This window comes from Podarcis cretensis (assembly GCF_951804945.1).
Source record: "Podarcis cretensis genome assembly, chromosome: 12".
Lineage (NCBI taxonomy): Eukaryota > Metazoa > Chordata > Lepidosauria > Squamata > Lacertidae > Podarcis > Podarcis cretensis.
The window spans coordinates 51,566,627-51,587,662 of NC_137181.1; the positions used below are offsets into that span (position 1 = coordinate 51,566,627).

Sequence of the window (21,036 nt, forward strand, 5' to 3'; positions counted from 1 at the left end):
AGTTTTCAGGGTGTGAATAACTGGCTAGGCACATACAAACTTGTTTTCCAGAAGTAACTCTGGAAAATGCTCTTTTTTTGTTATTAATTGGGAAAAGAAACTGCCTAGGTAAAAAATAAAGCAAAGGTTTTCCTGTTTTAAAATAAACAAAAAAGTGAGCACATGATTTAAAAAAAAATATAGTACTGCTTTATTTCAAATGCTTGATTTGAAACTAATGCTGCTGTAAAATAAAAATTCATAAAAAGAAGAGCCATAGTCCACAACCTGTTGCTCATTCACTAAGTAATTTAAGTGTTTTTAGTGGTTATAGTAAAAGCATTTTTACCTAAATAAGGATCAATATATTGATATAATGTTGCTAAAATTGCAATCTGTAAACGTCTGCAGAATGCAAACTGGTTATCTCTGAAGTGTTCACATCTAACTTGGATCATGTATGATCTAGTTGAAATTCTGGCATTGTTGTTTTCTTGGTATGTTTATAGTCACTTTATGACTTTTTATAAAGCAAACATCCCTGTTAATCTTATGCATATTTACTTATTTATTTCAGATACTATGATCAGCTGTGTTCCATAGAGCCAAAATTTCCATTTTCTGAGAATCAGGTAATGCATTATGTCTTGTTAAACATTGTTTTGATAGGCATTGAAATGCACCAAGAGTGGCATGAAACTGAGTGGATGGCAGTTTCTGTTCGTGTGTATGAGTCTGAAGTCTTATCCTTGAAGAACAATAGCAACCATTTTATAGCTGTTGTATGTGTGGAAAGAGGGACCGATGCTTTGAAGCAAACTGGCTTCACAAGCGATTTGCATGTGTATACTTAATTGACTCCCATTAAAATTAACGACAGTTCAAATAATTTTACTGTGTTCAACATGCTTGTAGTTATTAATTTGGAGTGGAGGCTGCAAGTCCAGATGCGCATTTGCTTGATAGAAGAGATTGACAAAGATTGCTGTGAATGTGTTCAGAGCCCCCATTTTCATCAAACCATTGCTGTTTTCCTGACAATTTGTTCTGCATTTTGCTTAATAATGTAATTCTTACTTTGAGCTTAAAAACTTTTGTCTGCATTTTGGCATGTATATTTCTGCTTAGATTTTCTTGGAAAGCCTGCATCAATTTAACCCCCCCCCCAAAAAACAAAACAAAACAAAACAAAACCTGGTAGCCTCCATGAATTGTTGGACTTCAGTTCTTATCATCCCTGACCATTGGCTTTGCTGGATGGGGTTGAGGAGCCTTGGAGTCCAGCAAGATATGTAGGGCAAGAGGATGCGGAAGACTGATCCATATCTTTCTTAAAACTGGAAATTAACTTTCTGTTCTCATACTTACAGATCTGTGTAACCTTTACTTGGAAAGATGCTTTTGACAAAGGGTCGCTCTTTGGAGGATCTGTCAAACTTGGTAAGCTTCTCTTATGAAAATGAAATCTGAGTTAAATTGTATAGTATTGAAAACAAAATAAAAAAATTCCTTCCAGTAGCACCTTAAAGACCAACTAAATTAGTTCTTGGTATGAACTTTCGTGTGCATGCACACTTCTTCAGATACAGAAGAAGTGTGCATGCACACGAAAGCTCATACCAAGAACTAACTTAGTTGGTCTTTAAGGTGCTACTGGAAGGAATTTTTTTATTTTGTTTTGACTATGGCAGACCAACACGGCTACCTATCTGTAACTGTATAGTATTGAGATACAGAAAAATAAGTGAAATTTGTACAGCCTTTCAATTCATGTTTTCAGTCATCTTTTTAAAAGATCAATATTTCAAAGAAGCCATATATTTATATTTACCAGCTGGCTGAGTGCAAGCAGGGGATTCCTGAAAATGTAATTCTATACAGTGGTGCCCCGCAAGACGAACGCCTCGCAAGATGGGAAACCCGCTAGACGAAAGGGTTTTCCGTTTTGGAGGCGCTTCGCAAAACGAATTTCCCTATGGGCTTGCTTCGCAAGACGAAAATGTCTTGCGAGTTCCTGCGGGTTTTTTCCCCTTTCCCCCCCCTTTTCCTAAGCCGCTAAGCCGCTTATCAGCTGATCCGCTGATAAGCCGCTTAACAGCTGATCGCTAAAAGCCGCTAAACCGCTAATAGCGCTAATCCGCTAAGCTGTCAATGGGCTTGCTTCGCAAGACGAAAAAACCGCTATACGAAGAGCCTCACGGAACGGATTAATTTCGTCTTGCGAGGCACCACTGTACACAGAATGCAGGCATATGTTCTCTAGCTCAAGGTTGAGGTAGGTTTTTTTTTAAAAAAAAATGTGCTTTAAGGCATTTTTTTAATTAATTAGAATATTTATACTTGCAAAACACATACTTTCCATGCATATTTTCTTTCAGCTTTGGCAAGTTTGGGCTATGAGAAGACTTGTGTGTTGTTCAATTGTGGAGCATTGGCTAGCCAGATAGCAGCAGAACAGAATCTTGACAGTGATGAAGGGTTGAAAGCTGCTGCTAAACATTATCAGGTATTTCTTTTTCTCTCTAACATACGATTGAAATTGCTATTAGTTGTCTTGAAATTTGGCCATGTATGATTGATTCTATGTTCAAAAAGCTACACCTTGGTTGTGGGACAATGACCGTTCATTGTTGGACAAGGTGGTGAGAAACATGCAATGGGTTTATTCACTTTGAAACACAGTTGTAACTTCGTTAAGTTGTAGCTTTGCCTAATAAGAATAAGAATAAGAATAATTTATTTATAACCCACCCATCTGGCTGGGTTTCCCCAGCCGCTCTGGGTGGCTTCCAACAGAACACTAAAATACAATAACCTATTAAACATTAAAAGCTTCCCTAAACAGGGCTGCCTTCAGATGTCTTCTAAAAGTCTGGTAGTTGTTTTTTTCTTTGACATCTGGTGGATATATAAATTGGATGCCCTAGAGCAGTGTTTCCCAACCTTGGGTCTCCAGCTGCTTTTGGACTACAACTCCCATCATCCCTAGCTAGCAGTACCAGTGGTCAGGGATGGTGGGTAATGTAGTCCGAAAACAGCTAGAGACCAAAGGTTGGGAAACACTGCCCTAGGGCATCATGCTACATTTCAAATTTATTCTGGTTCAGTTAGGGAACCAGTAGTCTGACTTAAAAGGGGGCAAATCCTATGAAAAGCATAGTTGGAACTGCATGTGTTCACTTTTCTTTGGAATGTGAGAGGCTGCTGGGTAGCAAAGCCTACCTCACCCCCCATTCTGTTTTTGAAAACTGAGGAAGCATATGAAACAGCTAACTGTATCATGGCAACTGTCTACACCATCTGTCTGATACCCTTCAGGTTTTTTTATTATTATTATAACTCCTGTCAGCCCCAGCCAGCATGATGAGTGGTCAGGAATGATGGGAGTTGTAGTCCAAAACATCTGGGGGGCACCAGGTTGGGGAAGGTTAGTCTACATACCGTATTTTTCGCCCTATAGGATGCACTTTTCCCCCTCCAAAAATGAAGGGGAAATGTGTGTGCGTCCTATGGAGCGAATGCAGGCTTTCCCGGGCTTCCTGCAGCTCTGCGCCACCCTCCGGATCGCGCAGAGCTGCCTGCGCTCCCGGGCTTCCTGCAGCTCTGCGCCACCCTCCGGAGCCCGGTGCCAAGCCGCGCGGGGCTCCGGAGGGTGGCGCAGAGCTGCCTGCATTCCGAAGCCTGGTGCGTGCTGAAGAGCGCGCCCGGGCTTCGCGCACCTCTCCGCAAGCCTGGGGAGACCGGCGCGGCTCCCTAGGCTTGCGGATAGCAGGCTGTTCTGGGGGCTGGGGTCGGGGGAAGCTCGGGCTTCCCCCGCGCCTGCCCCGTGCCTGGGGGGGGGGAATAATTTTTTTTCTTTATTCCCCCCCCCCCCAAAAAAAAAAATTAGGTGCGTCCTATGGGGCGAAAAATACGGTACTTCAAAAGGTCTGAGCTACTGAGGGACGCACTTTTTCCCCTCCAAAAATGAAGGGGAAATGTGTGTGAGTCCTATGGGGCGAATGCAGGCTTTCGCTGAAGCCTGGAGAGCGAGAGGCGTCGGTACGCACCGACGTCTCTCGCTCTCCAAGCTCCAGGAAGCTATCCGCAAGCCTTACTCCCCCCGGGCGCGCATGGCTTGCGGGTGGCAGCCGGCAGCGCGGAGCACGGGGCGCCCTTTGGAGGACGCCCCGTGCTCTGCGCTGGTGTCGGCAAGCCTTGCGCACGGGGGGGCGCGTGGGGCGCCCTGAAACAGAGGGCTCCCCATGCTGTGGACAGTAGCCTGCCGCCCGACACGCGGGGCGCCCTGAAGCAGAGCGCCCCTCGCGCCAGGCAGACATCGGCCAGCCCCACAAGCTCGGGGGACAGCGGGGAGGCGCAGCACCGCCATCCCACTGTTCCCCGACCTGGTTTTGGGGGGGAAATAAAGGAAAAATTTTTTTCCTTTATTTCCCCCCCAAAAAAGTAGGTGCGTCCTATGGGACGGAGCGTCCTATGGGATGAAAAATACGGTACATAGGCCTTAACTCTGAGATCATTGAAGGAATTTGGAAAGACATCAGTTGACACCCTCACTGTTTGCACAGATGGGAGTACTGTCAGCTTTTTTCAGTTGTCCTGAAAAGAAACAACAAACAACATTCTTGGATATCGACACCGACATCACAGTGATTTAAATAATTATACTTTTATAGATTTCCCTTTCATAGCAATTTAAAATAGACCGGAATACAGTTTTCTAATACAAAGGAGGTATATTTTACAGACTTAGAAAAAAAATTGACTTTTGAGCTCTCAATGTTTAAGCAGCATTGCCTCTCTGTCTTGCTGCAACCTCAGAATTGTTGGTGTTAGCATCACTCGGTCTAGCTCAAAAATCTGAGTTCTACTAAATACAAAACCAGCAGAAACCTAAATTTGCAATATGTTTGTTCATCATGACATCAAACATGTGTCTTTAATAGAATATCATTTTCTCTCAAGTTTGCTAGTGGTGCCTTCCAGCACATTAAAGATACTGTCCTTTCGTCATTAAGTCGAGAACCTACAGTGGACATCTCCCCAGATACAGTTGGAACACTAAGCCTAATCATGCTGGCTCAGGCTCAAGAAGTCTTTTTTCTAAAAGCTACCAGAGGTATGTAATGGTCTACTTGTAATTTTTACATTTCAGTTTTTTGTTTTGCTACGGTAGGAACTACGACAATTAGCATTGCTCCTAATTTCAATGAAAAGCTTTTCAGTGTGATCAGCTGAGCAGTCTCAACAAACCTAGATCTGGCTCATGAGAAGACCTTCCCCAGAGTTTGGAGAGGATGTCTCCTTCGGGCTCTGGGGAGGGTCTCATTGCAAGCCTGGAAGTGGCGCTTTGTTGAGGCTCTTCAGGTTTCTTCTCCCTAATTCCGGATTTCTGGGGCTACATGTAAATTGAATGTATGTAAATAGGGGTTGCCTGTTGTCAGGGAACTGACATCAGAGCGAAAAGCGGAGTCAGGGCTCCAGAGCGATGCCGGAGAGGGAACCAGTCTGGGGGAAGGAATTCAGTGTGACACCAATAGAGAGGAGCTGGAGGAATCGGTGTCAGGGCTCCAAGACCCTTCAACCGAAACCAGCGGAGAGAGCGCTGGCACGCCCTTGCCATCCCCTTACTTGCGCAGACGCGTTCCGCGCAGGGAACATAGGCGGAGACTTGGGGTCAAGCAGCTTTTATGCTGGAAGAGATTCAAGAAACGCCCACTGGCAGATTCTGCAAGTGACTAACAGGTCACGGAGGGCGAGCTCTAACCCTGAACATGTTTGAGCAAACCACCTAATCGAAGTGGAGGCAGTTTACGCACGAGTAACCACACAATACCATTACACCTGTATATTCCGCTGTGTCCTCTACATGCACATTCTGCAACCTCATCTGCCACCACAGCTAAGGAGCAGCTAATGAGACACTGTCTTTTATTAATTTACCCTTAGTAATGTAGAAAATTGATTGGGCCACTTGATAAATTTATTTCATATTTTGCTCTATTTCTATATGCATTTATATCCCATCTTTAAAAAAATATTACAATGCAGCAAGCAAAATAGTATGAGCAATAAAATCTATTAGTAATATGCTGCTGGTTACAAACAAGCACAGAAACTGTTTGCTCTGGAGCTGGTCTGTTTTTTATTATGATCATGTATTTCTGAAAGTTTAATAAGATTATTGTGGGCTAGTAGATTGCCAGAGTATTGACATTTGATTTATAAGTTTGCATAGAAAATGTGGGGAGCAGTAGTTGTGGGGGGAAGCATGGATCATCATATGCATTTTAGAAGTGCATCAACCATTTGGATTATTTTCAAAGCAGATTTGAAGATGCTATAATATAACTTTCACACAACAGCCTAGTTAATAAACCTAAACATTAGGAAGAACTTCCTGACAGTAAGAGCTGTTCGACAGTGGAATTTGCTGCCAAGGAGTGTGGTGGAGTCTCCTTCTTTGGAGGTCTTTAAGCAGAGGCTTGACAACCATATGTCAGGAGTGCTCTGATGGTGTTTCCTGCTTGGCAGGGGGTTGGAGTCGATGGCCCTTGTGGTCTCTTCCAACTCTATGATTCTATTCTATGATTCTATAATACTTGGATTTAAAAAGTGTTGTTCAAAACAAGACATGATTAGAGCTTGCAAACCCTGGTAAGGCTCTTCTACCAAGTTTACGTTGTAGATGTGGAATATGATGTCTGATAACTGGACTTCCCTTTGGAAATCTATTACTTGATTTATACATTTCTTAGAAATATTATATTCTATTAATTCAAAGAGATTTGAATGAAATTCTTTAAAAGGCAGTAAGTTCCTAAAGCTAAACAATGTGGCTGCTTTAGTGTACATAAAATATTCAGAACTTTTAACACAGATCACACTTTTCCACTGGATTTTAATATGGTCTTACTCTTGTAAGTTGTACATGCAAAAAGTACTGCCTTGCTACTGCTTTGCAAACTGTCATATGTTTTAATGCCATCTATATTTTGTTTTAGATAAAATGAAAGATGCCATCATTGCTAAACTTGCAAATCAAGCTGCTGACTATTACGGCGACGCTTTCAAACAGTGTCAGTACAAGGATACATTACCCAAGGTTAGTAACTTCCTAGTGAAGGCGGCTTATGAAGAAAGGAAAATTTAGGAATCGTAACTAAATTTTGAAGAACCCCACATGAAGCCAATGAATACTTGCTAATTGTTATAGATTTAGGAAAGCACATCGATTCATTCCAACTTGTTGCTTCAACATTATGTCCTTCAGTTAGACAATCTGGTTTATTTATTTAAATTTATATACTGCTTGATTGTAAAAAAACCCAAACCTGTAAAAAATTGTTTTACAAAAATTTTATTTGGGATGTTTCTCTGACTCTCCCCCTCTACCTGGGAATGTGGTTTCAATTCTTTACTAAAAATTAATTCAAACTAACATACTTCGTAATGGAACTTATGCTTCGGTCTTTACTGTACCATTCTCTTTCACAACCAAAAAACTGATCTTGAGATAGGCTTGGTGGCAGTATGCGTGTGCTGTTGCTTGATTTCATGGCTTTCAGAAACAGGTAATAAAAGCAAAAATGTTATTTCAAACTTCCTCCTTTTCAAGATGTACGTTAGCTGTTCTTGTGTATCAGTTATTTGGATGCAGTCTCAACTCTAGAGTTGGTGTAAGGGCCTGTGTAAGTTAGTAATATGGTGCTTTTGTTAGGAGACATTGCTGCTGGCTTGGCTATTAATACTTAAATTTTCAGAGGGGCTATGTTTTCAGGTTCAACAGCCCTCCTTTTCCTTGATATAGTTGCTGCTTGAGTTCATGTGTCAACACTTTTTAAATTAATTTAGTAAAAGGGCTGGGTGTTGCTTTTCCACTAGATTTGCCCCTTTGCTTCATGCTCAGCACAGCTACTGAGAGTGAGCTAGGAAAGGCAGGAGGAGCTGATAACAGGATGGACCTTGGAATATGTGCACTGGTATGCAGTTCAGTAATTATGACTCATTCATTTTATGCCAACTTACACCTTGTTTACATGTGCAACACATATAGCTTATTCTGCGTCAAACCTTAAACCTGGTTGCAGGTGGAGATCATTTTTAAAGACTGTGTATGTTTCATAGGAAAGCAACAGGTTTTTAAAACGTTACTGCATTCTACTACCACATTTTGTTGTGTGTGTAGACCAGACATAAAGCTTTTTGTAGACCAGACATAAAGCTTTCTTTGGAAGAGTGTTTTAAAGTTTGAATTCCTGTTGCACAAGCACTTTCAGTGAGGCTGGAAATAGAGGATGAGGTAACCTCTTACGTAATCATTGACAGGGAAGTAATTAGAAGCTGCTTCAGCAGTTGGATCCATTTTGCTATGTTAGTCAAGTTTACACATACTGTCTCTTCCACATCGTCATATCCAGCAACTTCAAGATGAATTCTTCCCATGTGAATTGGCAGATCACAGGGATTCTCAAGAACCACACAATCACAGTAGTTCCTCCTTGAAGAATCATGCTCAGTGGATCTCTACCTCTTTCTGTGCAGTTATGTATTTAATATTCAGTAAGAACTTAAGCCTGCCAATGGCCCATTTAGTCCAGCATCCTGTTTTCCTGGTGGCCAACCACATGTTTGTGGGAAGCCTGAAAGCTGCACTCTCCTCGTGTGATTCCTAGGACAGTAACTGCATTCAGAGACCTCAGACCATGGAGTTAGAACATAGACATTGTGGCTAGTAGCCATCAATAGTTTTATTCTCCATGAATTTGTCTAATCCTTTTTTTGAAGCCACCCAAGTTGGTGGCCGTCATAACCTCTTGTGGTAGCAAATTCTGGAGTTCTCCATGCAGTATGTGAAGAAATTCTTTCTTTTGTCTGTCCCGTATTTTCCAACATTATTTCAACATTACTTCAAGTTCTAGTGTTATGAGTGAGGGATAAAACTATTTCTCTATTCACTCTTGCCACACCTTGTATAATTTTATACACCTCTTTCACATCTCATTTTGCCTTTTCTCTAAGCTGAAAAGCTCCAAATAATAAAAAAACAGTTGCCATGCAGAGAAATAAAGCTGTACATAGATGCATATGTGGACTGACCCACATAACTCTGAACCTTGTAACTGGCAAAAAATGGCTCTACATTGCTCCTTTGTGTGATCTTATACTAGCTTCCGTACATATAGTTGGAACTATGTGGAATAGCTGGTTGGCATCCCAGCTGTACTTCCTCATTCTTATTTGAGTTGTTAATCTTTGTTAAATAAGATTACTAAGCTTGGGTTCAGTTAGCTGAACTGAACTCCTAAGCAAATTTAAAATGTGACCAATTTATATTTATTTTTATACAGAGCTGTGCTCATACTTCCACCAAACTTCATCCATGTAATGTTACATGGGTGGGTGTCCATGGCTTCTCATGTCTTAACCTTTCTAAACCATTAATTGGGTGACTCTAATGTCCTGTTCTTCTTCCTCTTTCCTCCTGCATCCCATGTTGTCTGTGATGGTTTATGTGGTTGGACTTTCCCCTGGTCAGTATTTTTATTTCCAGGAGGTGTTTCCTGTTCTGGCAGCAAAACACTGCATAATGCAGGCCAATGCTGAATACCACCAGTCTATCCTAGCAAAGCAACAGAAGAAATTCGGCGAAGAAATCGCAAGATTGCAAGTGAGTAATGTCATTTCCTTTTTAGAATGCTGTAATTGGTTCTAGCTCTAGAAAGATTTAAGTATATGTGTGTGTGGGGGGGGGGTTTCCTGAAGACTTTTTAAAATCATCTTGCATCTGATTTCAACCTCAACTAGGAGGCTGAAGTCCAAGCCTGCAACAGTGTTAACTAATGTACAGTGGTACCTCGGGTTACATACACTTCAGTTTACATACGCTTCAGGTTACAGACTCCACTAACCCAGAAATAGTACCTCGGGTTAAGAACTTTGTTTCAGGATGAGAACAGAAATCGTGCTCTAGCGGCGCGGCGGCAGCAGGAGGCGCCATTAGCCAAAGTGGTGCTTCAGGTTAAGAACAGTTTCAGGTTAAGAACGGACCTCTGGAACGAATTAAGTACTTAACCCGAGGTACCACTGTATTCCATTTTGACAGTAAAAAATTAAATGGATGATAATTCTATAGGATGAAGCAGAGTTTCTCAAACTGTGTTCCGCAGAAGCAATCCAAGGGATTGTAAAAAAAAGTTGTGAGATTCATTGAGCTGCAGCTACACATATTAAATGTACCACTTGAGCAATTGTCCTGGAAATCATTTCCCCTTGCCATGCTTTCCAGGGGTCGAATCAGTAGTGGTAGGCAGAGCAGCATTGCTTGCCTGGCTTTCCAATGTTAATATGCTATTGCCAGTTACCAAAGGCCAGCTGCCTCCAACCTCCCAATCTCAGTATCCAGCAGCAACTTGTGGTGTTGGGAAGCTAGGTAAGCAATGCTGCTCTGCCCACGACAACCCACACACACCACGGGAATCCTTTCCCCTCCCATTAGCACATTCTATTGAACTGCAGTCTGATGGCAAGAATTAAATATGCTGCTTCTTTAACATAGTAAGAACTGTCTCAGATAAGAGCCAAAGACTTGAAGGTTGACAGACAAAGCAAAACCTTCTCCCTTCCAAGGAGGTGAGATCCACAGCAAAAATAAACATTTTAAGATGGAAGTGGCTTTCATTACTCCTAGCGGCTTCCACAATGACATTGAAACAAGGATAATAACAATAAGGTCCCAGGGTGGTGTACAACGTTAAGAACTCATTTTATGGAGCGTAATAAAAACATAGCACAAAGCATAATAGTAAAATCATCATCATAACTATCTCCCCTGCACCACACCTTTAACATGCCATAGATTATTTAATGGCCAAAGGCCTTTGTAAAAAAGGAATGGTTTTTTCCTGGTGCCTAAAGCCATGCAATAATGGCACCAGGTGAGCCTCTCTGGGGGGAGCATTCTTCAAATGGGAGCCACTACATTGTCACCCACCGAACCTCTTAGGGAAGGGGGACATGGATGACAAGGGGGACATGGATGACAAGAGCAGAGTCTGGGTCAGTTTGTATGGGGAGTGGTATTGAGGTTCTGAGCTTTGTAAGGCTTTATAGGTCAACACCAGCACTTTGAATTGGGCCCGGAAACTAATTGGCAGCCAGTGCTTTCAGGCCAGGATTGGTGTTATATGCTTAATGTGAATAAGCATGTGTGTGTATATACAGACACGTTTCTGTTTATAATTCCAAGCTTTTTGTCCTTTCATATTTCCTCTTCCTCCTGTTCTAGGAAAAGGTGGATTCTGCTGGTTTTTTTGCAGCAAATGTATTGCCACTAAAAAGGCACCTGAGCACTATAAGAGTAACGTGTTCTGGACATACTATGGTTTATTCATTTTTATTGGGTTTATTTTTTATTGCTGGGTGTTCGTTAGGGACTTTGACCTAGCTTGAAACAGAAGTGTATCTTTTGGGAATCAGTTTAGATATTTAACTCTACTGGCATTGAAAGTTTCAATCCCATATTCACTTACATGAGAGTAAGTCCCATGAAATATAACAGGGCTTACTGAGTAGGCATGTACAGTATTGCACTGTAAAAGAGGATATCTGAACATTATGTTAGAAAGCATTGGAGTAGAAACTAAAGATTTGGTTCTGTAAATTCCGGGCAAACACCTTGCAAACTCTTTCGGATGTGTATGTTACCTTTATAGTCATGATTGTGTCTATATTAAATATTGCAGTTGTATGTAGAAACCAAGTGTTAACTTGTAACTTTATTTTTAATTTAGCATGCTGCCGATCTAGTAAAAACAGTGGCATCTCGCTATGATGAATATATAAATGTAAAAGACTTGTCTGATAAAATCAGCCGTGCACTTACAGCTGCTAAGAAGGACAATGACTTCATCTATCATGACAGGATACCTGATCTTAAAGATCTAGAGCCTATTGGAAAAGCCAGTCTTGTGAAAGCCACTCCAGTTGTTGTCCCCTTGAGTCAGAAATTTACTGGTAAGCAGGCTTTTTATTGCAGTCTACCATTTAACATACATTACAGACAACAGTACCTTTCTAATTTTTGGACTTAGGTTTTGGACTTACCACCTTTTCACTAAATGTTCAAGGGGGTGTATTTTATTGCTAAACTCTCAGTGCTATTGTGAGATGTATTGGTAATCTTTCCATTTTGAAGATGGACAAACTGCTTCTGAAAGAGTTTAGTTTGCCTATCACTGAGCAGTTGCTTATTTATTCACCTGCACCCCACCTTTTTCCCTGATGGGACTCAAGGTAACTTACACATAAAAATGCAAACTGCTAAAAACATAGAAAAAAACAATAATTAAAACAATTAAGCATTGTTAGAAGTAAAACTATATACATATATTAAATCTATTAAATCCGTACAGATAATTTAAATTAAAACATTATGGCACAAGCCCTTTCATTAAAAGTTCATTTGCTAAAGCCTTTTAGAAGAAAACTGTTTTGAGGTGTTCTCATGTTAAGCATTGATACTTTGCCTGTGTTAAAATTTTGGTTGAAAGACTTCCCTTTCCAGAAGGCAATGGAGAGCGTGTGCTGGTGGTTTGATCTTTCCAGATAAGTACCCTGGGGAGGTAGAGGTATAAGCATTGGGGTTTTTTGGTCATCATAGTAATACTGCTCATTTTATAGATTTGTTTGAGAAGATGGTTCCCCTGGCAGTGCAGCAAGCGCTCACTCTCTACAACCAAAGAAAGGCAGACTTGGTTAACAGATCAATAGCCCAGATGAGGGAGGCCACCAATCTGGCAAATGGGTGAGTTGATGATTCTGATGTCTGACTTGGTAAAACATTCCGTTTGTTTGGCATGCCAAAGAGATACTGTTGAATAAAACAGAAGTTCAGCATTATTAAAGGTACGTTTTCATGTCATTTAAATTTATATGTTGCCAAAATTGTGTTTGGCATTAGAAGACACTCATAAAAAAAGAAGTCTTCATTAGCAGTGACACCATCAAGTATTTTGTGTGTGGCAGAAAGCACACTGGACAATTTGACTTTTACTTCAACGATACTTGGTACAGGCAGCCCCCCCCCCCGCCCATTTATGCGTGTTCAACCTGGAAGTGACCCGGAAATGTCATAAAGACTTCACTGAAACATCCCAAAAGGGTGAGGTGGGCATTTGCAGGCTTTTTCAGTGGGTTTCCATTATATTATATGCAATTTCACCTACAAGAGCGGTGCTTTGGAACGTAACCTCTGTGTCAGTTGGGGGCTGCCTGTAATTTTACTTTTTGCTACAGCAAACAGAATGGTACAAGAGAAGACAGTATATTCTTATACGTTGTTAAACGGGAATGTTAACTTCCAACAAACTGTCAGTCAAGTGTCTTTAAAAGCTGGTTGATGTCAATTGAAGGGTCAAATTGTCCTTCCCAGAGTGCTGGCTTCCCTCAATCTCCCCGCTGCCATAGAAGATGTTTCTGGGGATAGTGTTCCTCAGTCCATTTTGCAGAAGTCTAAGTCTGTGATTGAACAGGGAGGCGTCCAAACTATTGATCAGTTGATGAAAGATCTTCCGGAACTGTTACAGAGAAATAGAGAGATTCTGGATGAGGTAAGCCTACAATAATATCAATAGTCTACACTGTTAGCACATCAACTTACATTTTACCATATTGTGGTAGTGGCAAAACCTGAGCTGATAAATTCTCACACTTTCTTTGTTTATTTACAAGAAACTAGATCACCATATGTTTTAAAAATATATTCCATTTGATTGGATTCCAAGATTTCAGCCTATGTATATGCATATTTCCTTTCCCAATAAAGGGACGTGGGTGGTGCTGTGGTCTAAACCACAGAGCCTAGGCCTTGCAGATCAGAAGGTTGGCGGTTTGAATCCCCATGACGGGGTGAGCTCCCGTTGCTCGGTCCCTGCTCCTGCCAACCTAGCATTCAAAAGCACGTCAAAGTGCAAGTAGATAAATAGGTACTGCTCTGGCGGGAAGGTAAATGGAGTTTCCGTGCACTGCTCTGGTTCGCCAGAAGCGGTTTAGTCATGCTGGCCACATGACCCGGAAGCTGTCTGCGGACAAACGCCAGCTCCCTCGGCCAATAAAGTGAGATGAGCACTGCAACCTCAGAGTCGTCTGAGGGTCCCCTGTCAGGGGTCCCTTTACCTTTATATGTATATTATGTGTGTGTGTAAATATATGCATCGGGTGTTTATAGGGGATAGGTTTTCAAAGCAAAACTGGATTTGTTTCATTCTAAAGACATTGGATGATACCCAGTTCTGGCAGTCTGCTTGCACAACAACTGTTCTGCTAACTAGGAACCTCATTTTAGCACAGAATGACAGCCAGATCCAGTGGATGTTGTCCGCTTGTGAAAGAGAGTGCACAGCGACTAACACAACTGCTGCTATCATAATTCTTGGTAACGGTTATGCCTGTGCACTATTGTTTGCTCAACGAATGCTGCAGCTTTCAAAACCTCTTGCACAAGCACTGTTGAATTTTGCCCACTTGGTTAAATCCAGACTAAGTTGAAATTGGATGCCAGTCAAATAATTGGGAAATTTAATTATGATACAGGTGAAGCCTATATTCAGCACTCTTTGCATGGATTCAGCCTTTTTATGGTTTGAAGTTATTTAATTAAAATATTTTAAAACGATTTTAGTCCCTAAGGATATTGGATGAAGAAGAAACAACAGATAATGAGCTAAAGAACAAGTTCAAGGAACGTTGGCAAAGAACACCATCAAATGACCTTTATAAGCCTTTAAGAGCAGGTAATATTTGTTCTTCATAACCTGGTACTGAGTTGCTGAAATATATTGGCATGAAGCTGAATTCTGTGTTGAGATTTATCCCAAAAGGGATTGGATTGATAAGGAAAGACATCAGAGGAAGCAGAGTAAGAGCACCATTTATTGGACTCTGAACAGCAGGTGGCCTCTTCTAAGTTCTTCTCTGGTCTGGTTACCTAGGTTTAGCACACCAGTGGCAAAAAGTGGTTGTACTACATATATAATTCAATATAATTCAGAATAGTAAGATTTTCAAATAATAGGATGAAATGCATCATATTTGCTTACTCTTTGGGGAAAGGTGCAGAATGGAGATAGGAGAGCAACTTAATTCTATACTTCAGAATTCATTATGCTGAAGAACCTTAACTTGATTCATTACGGACCCCTTCAACTATTTTAAAGTTTTACTCATTGTCTCACATTGTCTGCAGCATGTGTGCTTTAATTATTGAGACTGGTTTTATTTTATTTTTTGCTGCTTTTATTTCTTGTATTTTCCTGTATTGCAACTTGAAATCTGTGGAATTCAGATCGTAATATGATAAAGTATGATAAAAATAGCAATAAAAATAGTTAAAAATCATACAGCATCTAGCATAATACATTGCAGTTGTTACAAGAGAAAAATCATTACGGGTAGATCCAGACAATCTGCAGAATCGAGTGGTTCATGGGGGTGGGGGTGAGTTTGAGAATCATACCTGTTTTTATAAGTTGTGCGCTGAATTATTTTTACTTTAGTGTTTTACTGTTTTGGAGCTAGCCCTGCGATCATGTGATGAAGGGTGGACTAAAAGTTATCTTTATAAGTGGGTTTCAATCAATGGAATTGTTTGAATTCACACAAACACCAATTTACTAAATTATTTGTAACAGACTAAGTTTTTAAACTAGTAATTGTACAATATTTTGTGTATTGATAAAAGAGGCATGCTTGAGCATCGAATGAACCTTTTTATTTTTTATTTTTTATTTTTTTGTAGAGGGAGCCAATTACAGCAATATCTTGGATAAAGCTGTGCAAGCTGACAAACAGGTTAAGGAACGTTACCAATCGCATCGTGATACAATTTCACTATTATGTAAACCAGAAGCAGAACTGAATGCAGCAATTCCGTCAGCAAATCCAGCAAAAACTATGCAGGGAAGCGAGGTAAGAGATTTAGAAATTGCATATAAAGTTTCTTAACGATTCAGTTCTTGATTGATAATGTTCTGCCTTACCAGTTGTTTGAGAGACTACTTAAAACAGGCTTCTTCAACCTCGGCCCTCCAGATGTTTTGAGACTACAATTCCCAGCATCCCTGACCACTGGTCCTGCTAGCTAGGGATCATGGGAGTTGTAGGCTAAAAACATCTGGAGGGCCGAGGTTGAGGAAGCCTGACTCAAAACTTAGGGTGAAGGGTTGTAAAAATCTTCCTTAGATATTACAGGAGCACTGTTCATGTGTTGCTTTCATGGGTTCATCTCACAATGCTGCTGTAATGATCAGAAGTTTATCAACAGGCTAGTCAGGGCCAGTTGCTCAAGTACTTAGCATCTGAGCATTGTTTCTGATCCTGAATGAGCATTGGTTACATGGAAAAGATGTGTTTGTTTGGCCTCAGTCATACTGTGTTGCATCTTTAGACATTAAAATGAGGTGAACCATTGGAAAAACACTGCTAAAGATAATGCAACACAACCTTCTAAGAATTACTTATAGAATAATTCTACCTGGTTAAAGCAGTGGGAGAGATGTGACAATAGAGCCCACCTTATCAGCTTTGATGAGAGACCAACTGGTGCTTGCATTTGCTTGTTTTCCTCTTCCCTCCCCACCATTTCTTCCATGTGCTCCGTGTTTTTGTTTTTTACTTTGTAAGCCTGCAAGCAGGGACTGTTACCTTTAAGACTTAGGAACAAAAACTTAATCATCTATTAGGAAGAACTTCATATGAAAGGCAAAATTAATGGGACACAGGAGACTGGGTTTTTTTGTGTTGTGCTTTTTACATTAAAAAGTTCTGCAAGGCCTTCCCAGATTACCTGAGTGTCATGGCATGGAATGGAGAATGGCCTATCCTGTTTGCCGTCCCCACCCAATCCATCTGATATAAATTTATAGGTTCTTGTGAGCAGCTCATCATCATGATCCACTTTGTAATTAAAAGCAAAAATCTGAAAACTTCACGGCCAGATCTTCCATATGCCATTTCAGTTTGCCCCAGATTGGTTAAGTCTGTGTTCTGTGATGCAACAAACGTGTCACTGAGTTGGCCTCTGTAAGGCCCAGCCTTGCTAAGCTAATTTTTTAAACGTACAGCCTTGATGATGCAGTAGTGGGAGAAAATAAGTACCGTATTTTTCGTCCTATAGGGTGCACCGGCCTATAGGACGCACCTCGGGTTTTTGTTTTGTTTTTTGGGGGGGAAATGAATAAAAAAAAATTATTTCCCCCCCAGCCGCAGCCGCCGCCCCAAGCCTTACGTACACCTGCCCGAAGCACGGGGCACCCTCCGGAGGGCTCCCCGTGCTTCGGGCTGCAGACTGCCGCCACAAGTCTCGCGCGCCCGGCGGGACCTCCCGCCGGGCGTGCAAGGCTTGCGGACACTCGCCGGGGCTTCAGGCTGCTGCCCGCAAGCCTTGTGAGCCTGTGGGAACTCCCACCGGGCTTGCAAGGCTTGCGGATAGCTTGCCGAAGCCTGGAGAGTGAGAGGGGTCGGTGTGCACCGATGCCTCTCGCTCTCCAGGCTTCAGCAAAAGCCTGCAATCGCCCCATAAGGACGCACACACATTTCCCCTTCATTTTTGGAGGGGAAAAAGTGCGTCCTATGGGGCGAAAAATACGGTATTTCAAAAACAACTGCTAGTTCTAACTCTTCTCTTTCGGACACTGAGATCCAGCGCCGAGGGCCTTCTGGCGGTTCCCTCATTGCGAGAAGTGAGGCTACAGGGAACCAGACAGAGGGCCTTCTCGGTAGTGGCGCCCGCCCTGTGGAACGCCCTTCCATCAGATGTCAAAGAGATAAAGAACTACCTGACATTCAGAAGACATCTTAAGGCAGCCCTGTTCAGGGAAGTTTTTAATATGTAATGCTGTACTGTTTTTAACACTGATTGGGAGCCGCCCAGAGTGGCTGGGGAAACTCAGCCAGATGGGCGGGGTATAAATAATAAATTATTATTATTATAGTGGAAAATAAGACTTAAGAAGTGCCTCAAAGTACCAACAGTTAATTGCACTTTGCTTTCTAGGTGGTGAATGTCCTAAAATCCTTGCTAGCTAATCTGGAAGAAGTGAAAAAGCAGAGAGAGCAATTAGAGAATGATCTGAAGGCAATAAACTTTGACATGACAACAAAATTCCTAACAGCCCTAGCACAGGATGGTACTTTAAATGAAGAAGCCATTTCTGTCACTGAGCTGGATCGCATTTATGGTAGTCTCACCCACAAAGTACAGGAGACCCTGAAAAAACAGGAGGAGCTGCTCAACAACATTCAGGTAGTCTTACTTTCTTTGTGATACATTTTAAGGGCCAGCTTGGCACAGTTGGTACCTGGGGGGCAGGGTGCTGGTAGTCATTGATTTCACTATGCTTATATTAATTCAAACTTGCAGCCGCAAATATTTTCTTCTAGTAGATAAATGTATTTATCTTAGTTGAGATAAATGCCTGTGAAATAGTATGTACTTTGTGAAACCCTCTTAAAATGCTTTCTTTTTTCTCATGGTAGAATTCACATCAGGAATTTTCTAAGATGAAGCAATCAAATAATGAATCCAATTTAAGAGAAGAAGTTCTAAAGAATTTAGCTGTTGCTAATGACAATTTTGTGGAACTTGTAGCCAACCTGAGAGAAGGCACAAAGGTATTGTAAGGTCCATCACCACAAAAAGCAATACCACAGGTTTTATTTTCTTCTTTTCCCTGGTCTGATTGATTAGTGAGTTTCAACAGGTGCAGCGTAAAGCATTGCAGAAGCCCACTTGAATAAATGTATATACTATATTCTAGAGAGAACGCAGGTCTTGAATTATAAAAGTTGAAAATGGGGTGACATTTCATGTACTTAATGCTACTTTGATGGGATGGGATGAAATGCCACAAATTTCAGAGCAAGTATTTATTACCTATAATGACAATAAGCAATAAAACTGAAAGGGAGAAATTCTAAACGAAATACAAACAAAAAATTGGAAGTTTGGGAAATGGCATCCCTTTGAGTTATACAGAACCAATAAAGAAGGATTCTTAATATGCTCCTCTCATTGCAGCCTTGAGTCTCCTTTGAAGTTAACCCCTGTAGCACCTCTTTTTAGCAGAGAAATGGGAAGATAGGGAACGAGAAGGAAGAAAGAAAAACTAAAAAAGAGAATGGAAGGCCCTGGCAGCGTGTTTATGTTGGGGGTGTATTGTTTTTTGTTTTAAACTGAATAACGTTTGTTTATTCATTTATTGCACTTTTTATCCCACCTATCTCGCCAAGGAGCTGGAGATGGCTTGCATAGTTTTCATTTAATCTCCACAACAACAACCCTGTAGGGTAGGTTAGGCCCAAGGTCACCCAGTGAGCTTCATGGCTGAGTGGAGATTTGAATCCTGGTCTCCCAGGTACTAGTGGGGGTGTATTGTAATCAAAACATTCTAAAATTGCAAATGGCACAAGGGAGGCAACAGAGGAAAGAGGTTGGGCTAACAGGAACAGTATATAATTTGTTGCAGTGATACTGAGGCTTAGCGCAGTAGATACAGTATACATTCCCTTTGTATACAAGGTACATTATGTGTCCAGTCGTTGATGTTGAGTGGACAGCAAATTTTTTAAGCTCTTAAAACCAGAGCCTTTGTTCCATCTGAAACACATGCATCTTATTTAGGGCTCTTTGGACCAGAATGCAATGTAGTACGAAGTGAAGAAATGTCAAATCAGGGTCATGAGAATTGTCAGTTGACATATATGGTCTTCACACTGTCTCTTAAGCACCTGCAGACTGTTTGCATATAATTCCTTGGTATGCAGTTCCACATTTGCTTTTCCTAGTGGCGATGCTGGAAATAGCAGTGGACTAAAATGTTTCCTTGTCATCAGTTTTCTCACTTCTTGGAAATAAGACTTATGTCAATATCCAGCGCTTTGTTTTTAAAATGCTTCTTGCTGGTGAGTAGTTACTGTTTTCTTCCTTCCTAGTTTTACAATGAATTGACTGAAATCCTTCTGAAGTTCCAAAACAAATGCACTGACATTGTGTTTGCACGCAAAACGGAGAGAGATGAACTTCTGAAGTAAGCTTGCTCCACCTTCAAATATTAGATTATATTTCATCTTAATGGTTTTCTTAACTACCTTTGAGGGAAGAGTTCCTTCCAGTCAGGGGGACTTGAGATCAGAGGTGACTCTTCAAATGATAAATATCCATTTATTGTAAATGCTTGGTAGTAATCTCTGAGAAAATTACAGGAAATGCTTAAGTCATACTGCAGTAACTTATTTATGTGTGTCAAGACGTTGGCCAATTAGTAAGGGCTAAATATGTATATATTATGCATAGAGCCAGCTATATTCCTCTATTCTGGTGGTGCCCCAACTTAAAAATTGCCCATGGTCTTGGCAGATCACTTAATGTTTTTTTCTGCCTTTTGTAGTTTATGTCATGTGTTTAATGCTATGTGGTTTTTAATAGGATTGCTACTTCTGTTTTTAAAGCCCTGTGTTTTATTGTATTTCATAGAATTCAAAACGTAATACAATGTAAGAAAGAACAGGAGTTGTTAAAATGAAATTAATACAGACATTTATTGCGATGGGTGCTTCAGTTCTCATCTTTAGCCGCAAATCCAGATATGCTGTGGCTCACCAGAATGAAGCTCACAGACCACAGTTTGGGGATCCCTGCTCTATTTCTTACAAACATGTCTCTTGGCATTCTGCAGTTTTTGAACTTTTTTGTCTACATACTTTAGGCAGCAAATTTCACGTGTGTGGATCCAGAGAAGTACATACAGAGTTTTTCTTACATTCTAGAGCTGCTGTGGTCCCTTTACAGCCTATTTCAGCTGTTCTTCAGGGTCACGGACGAACACATCCCTTGCATGACCAAATTGGGCACTTTTGACAAGCTATAGTGTCTGAAGTTTGGAGCATGGTTTTCTTTGCAATAGAAACAACATTTTTGCTTCTTTCAAATGCCATTTGATCTGAAAAGGCCGTATTTAATTCTGCTAAGCTTTGGTGAGATTAAGCTCAACCTAATTGCAGAGG

General features: G+C 41.0%; 1 protein-coding gene across 2 annotated transcripts in view; it reads left to right on the plus strand.

Moving 5' to 3' along the window:
- PDCD6IP (programmed cell death 6 interacting protein) overlaps nucleotides 1-21,036 on the plus strand; it is a 28,370-nt gene that overhangs the window by 3,539 nt on the left and 3,795 nt on the right. The window contains exons 2-15 of one of the 2 annotated variants that reach the window (XM_079947763.1): nucleotides 557-611; nucleotides 1,350-1,419; nucleotides 2,358-2,485; nucleotides 4,942-5,095; nucleotides 6,981-7,081; nucleotides 9,515-9,646; nucleotides 11,769-11,991; nucleotides 12,658-12,781; nucleotides 13,409-13,586; nucleotides 14,657-14,768; nucleotides 15,773-15,942; nucleotides 18,029-18,277; nucleotides 18,511-18,645; nucleotides 19,966-20,060. In XM_079947763.1, coding sequence (XP_079803889.1) covers nucleotides 557-611; nucleotides 1,350-1,419; nucleotides 2,358-2,485; nucleotides 4,942-5,095; nucleotides 6,981-7,081; nucleotides 9,515-9,646; nucleotides 11,769-11,991; nucleotides 12,658-12,781; nucleotides 13,409-13,586; nucleotides 14,657-14,768; nucleotides 15,773-15,942; nucleotides 18,029-18,277; nucleotides 18,511-18,645; nucleotides 19,966-20,060 — 1,926 coding nt within the window. The remainder of the gene's footprint in view (nucleotides 1-556; nucleotides 612-1,349; nucleotides 1,420-2,357; nucleotides 2,486-4,941; nucleotides 5,096-6,980; nucleotides 7,082-9,514; nucleotides 9,647-11,768; nucleotides 11,992-12,657; nucleotides 12,782-13,408; nucleotides 13,587-14,656; nucleotides 14,769-15,772; nucleotides 15,943-18,028; nucleotides 18,278-18,510; nucleotides 18,646-19,965; nucleotides 20,061-21,036) is intronic. The other variant, XM_079947764.1, reaches the window with a different exon arrangement.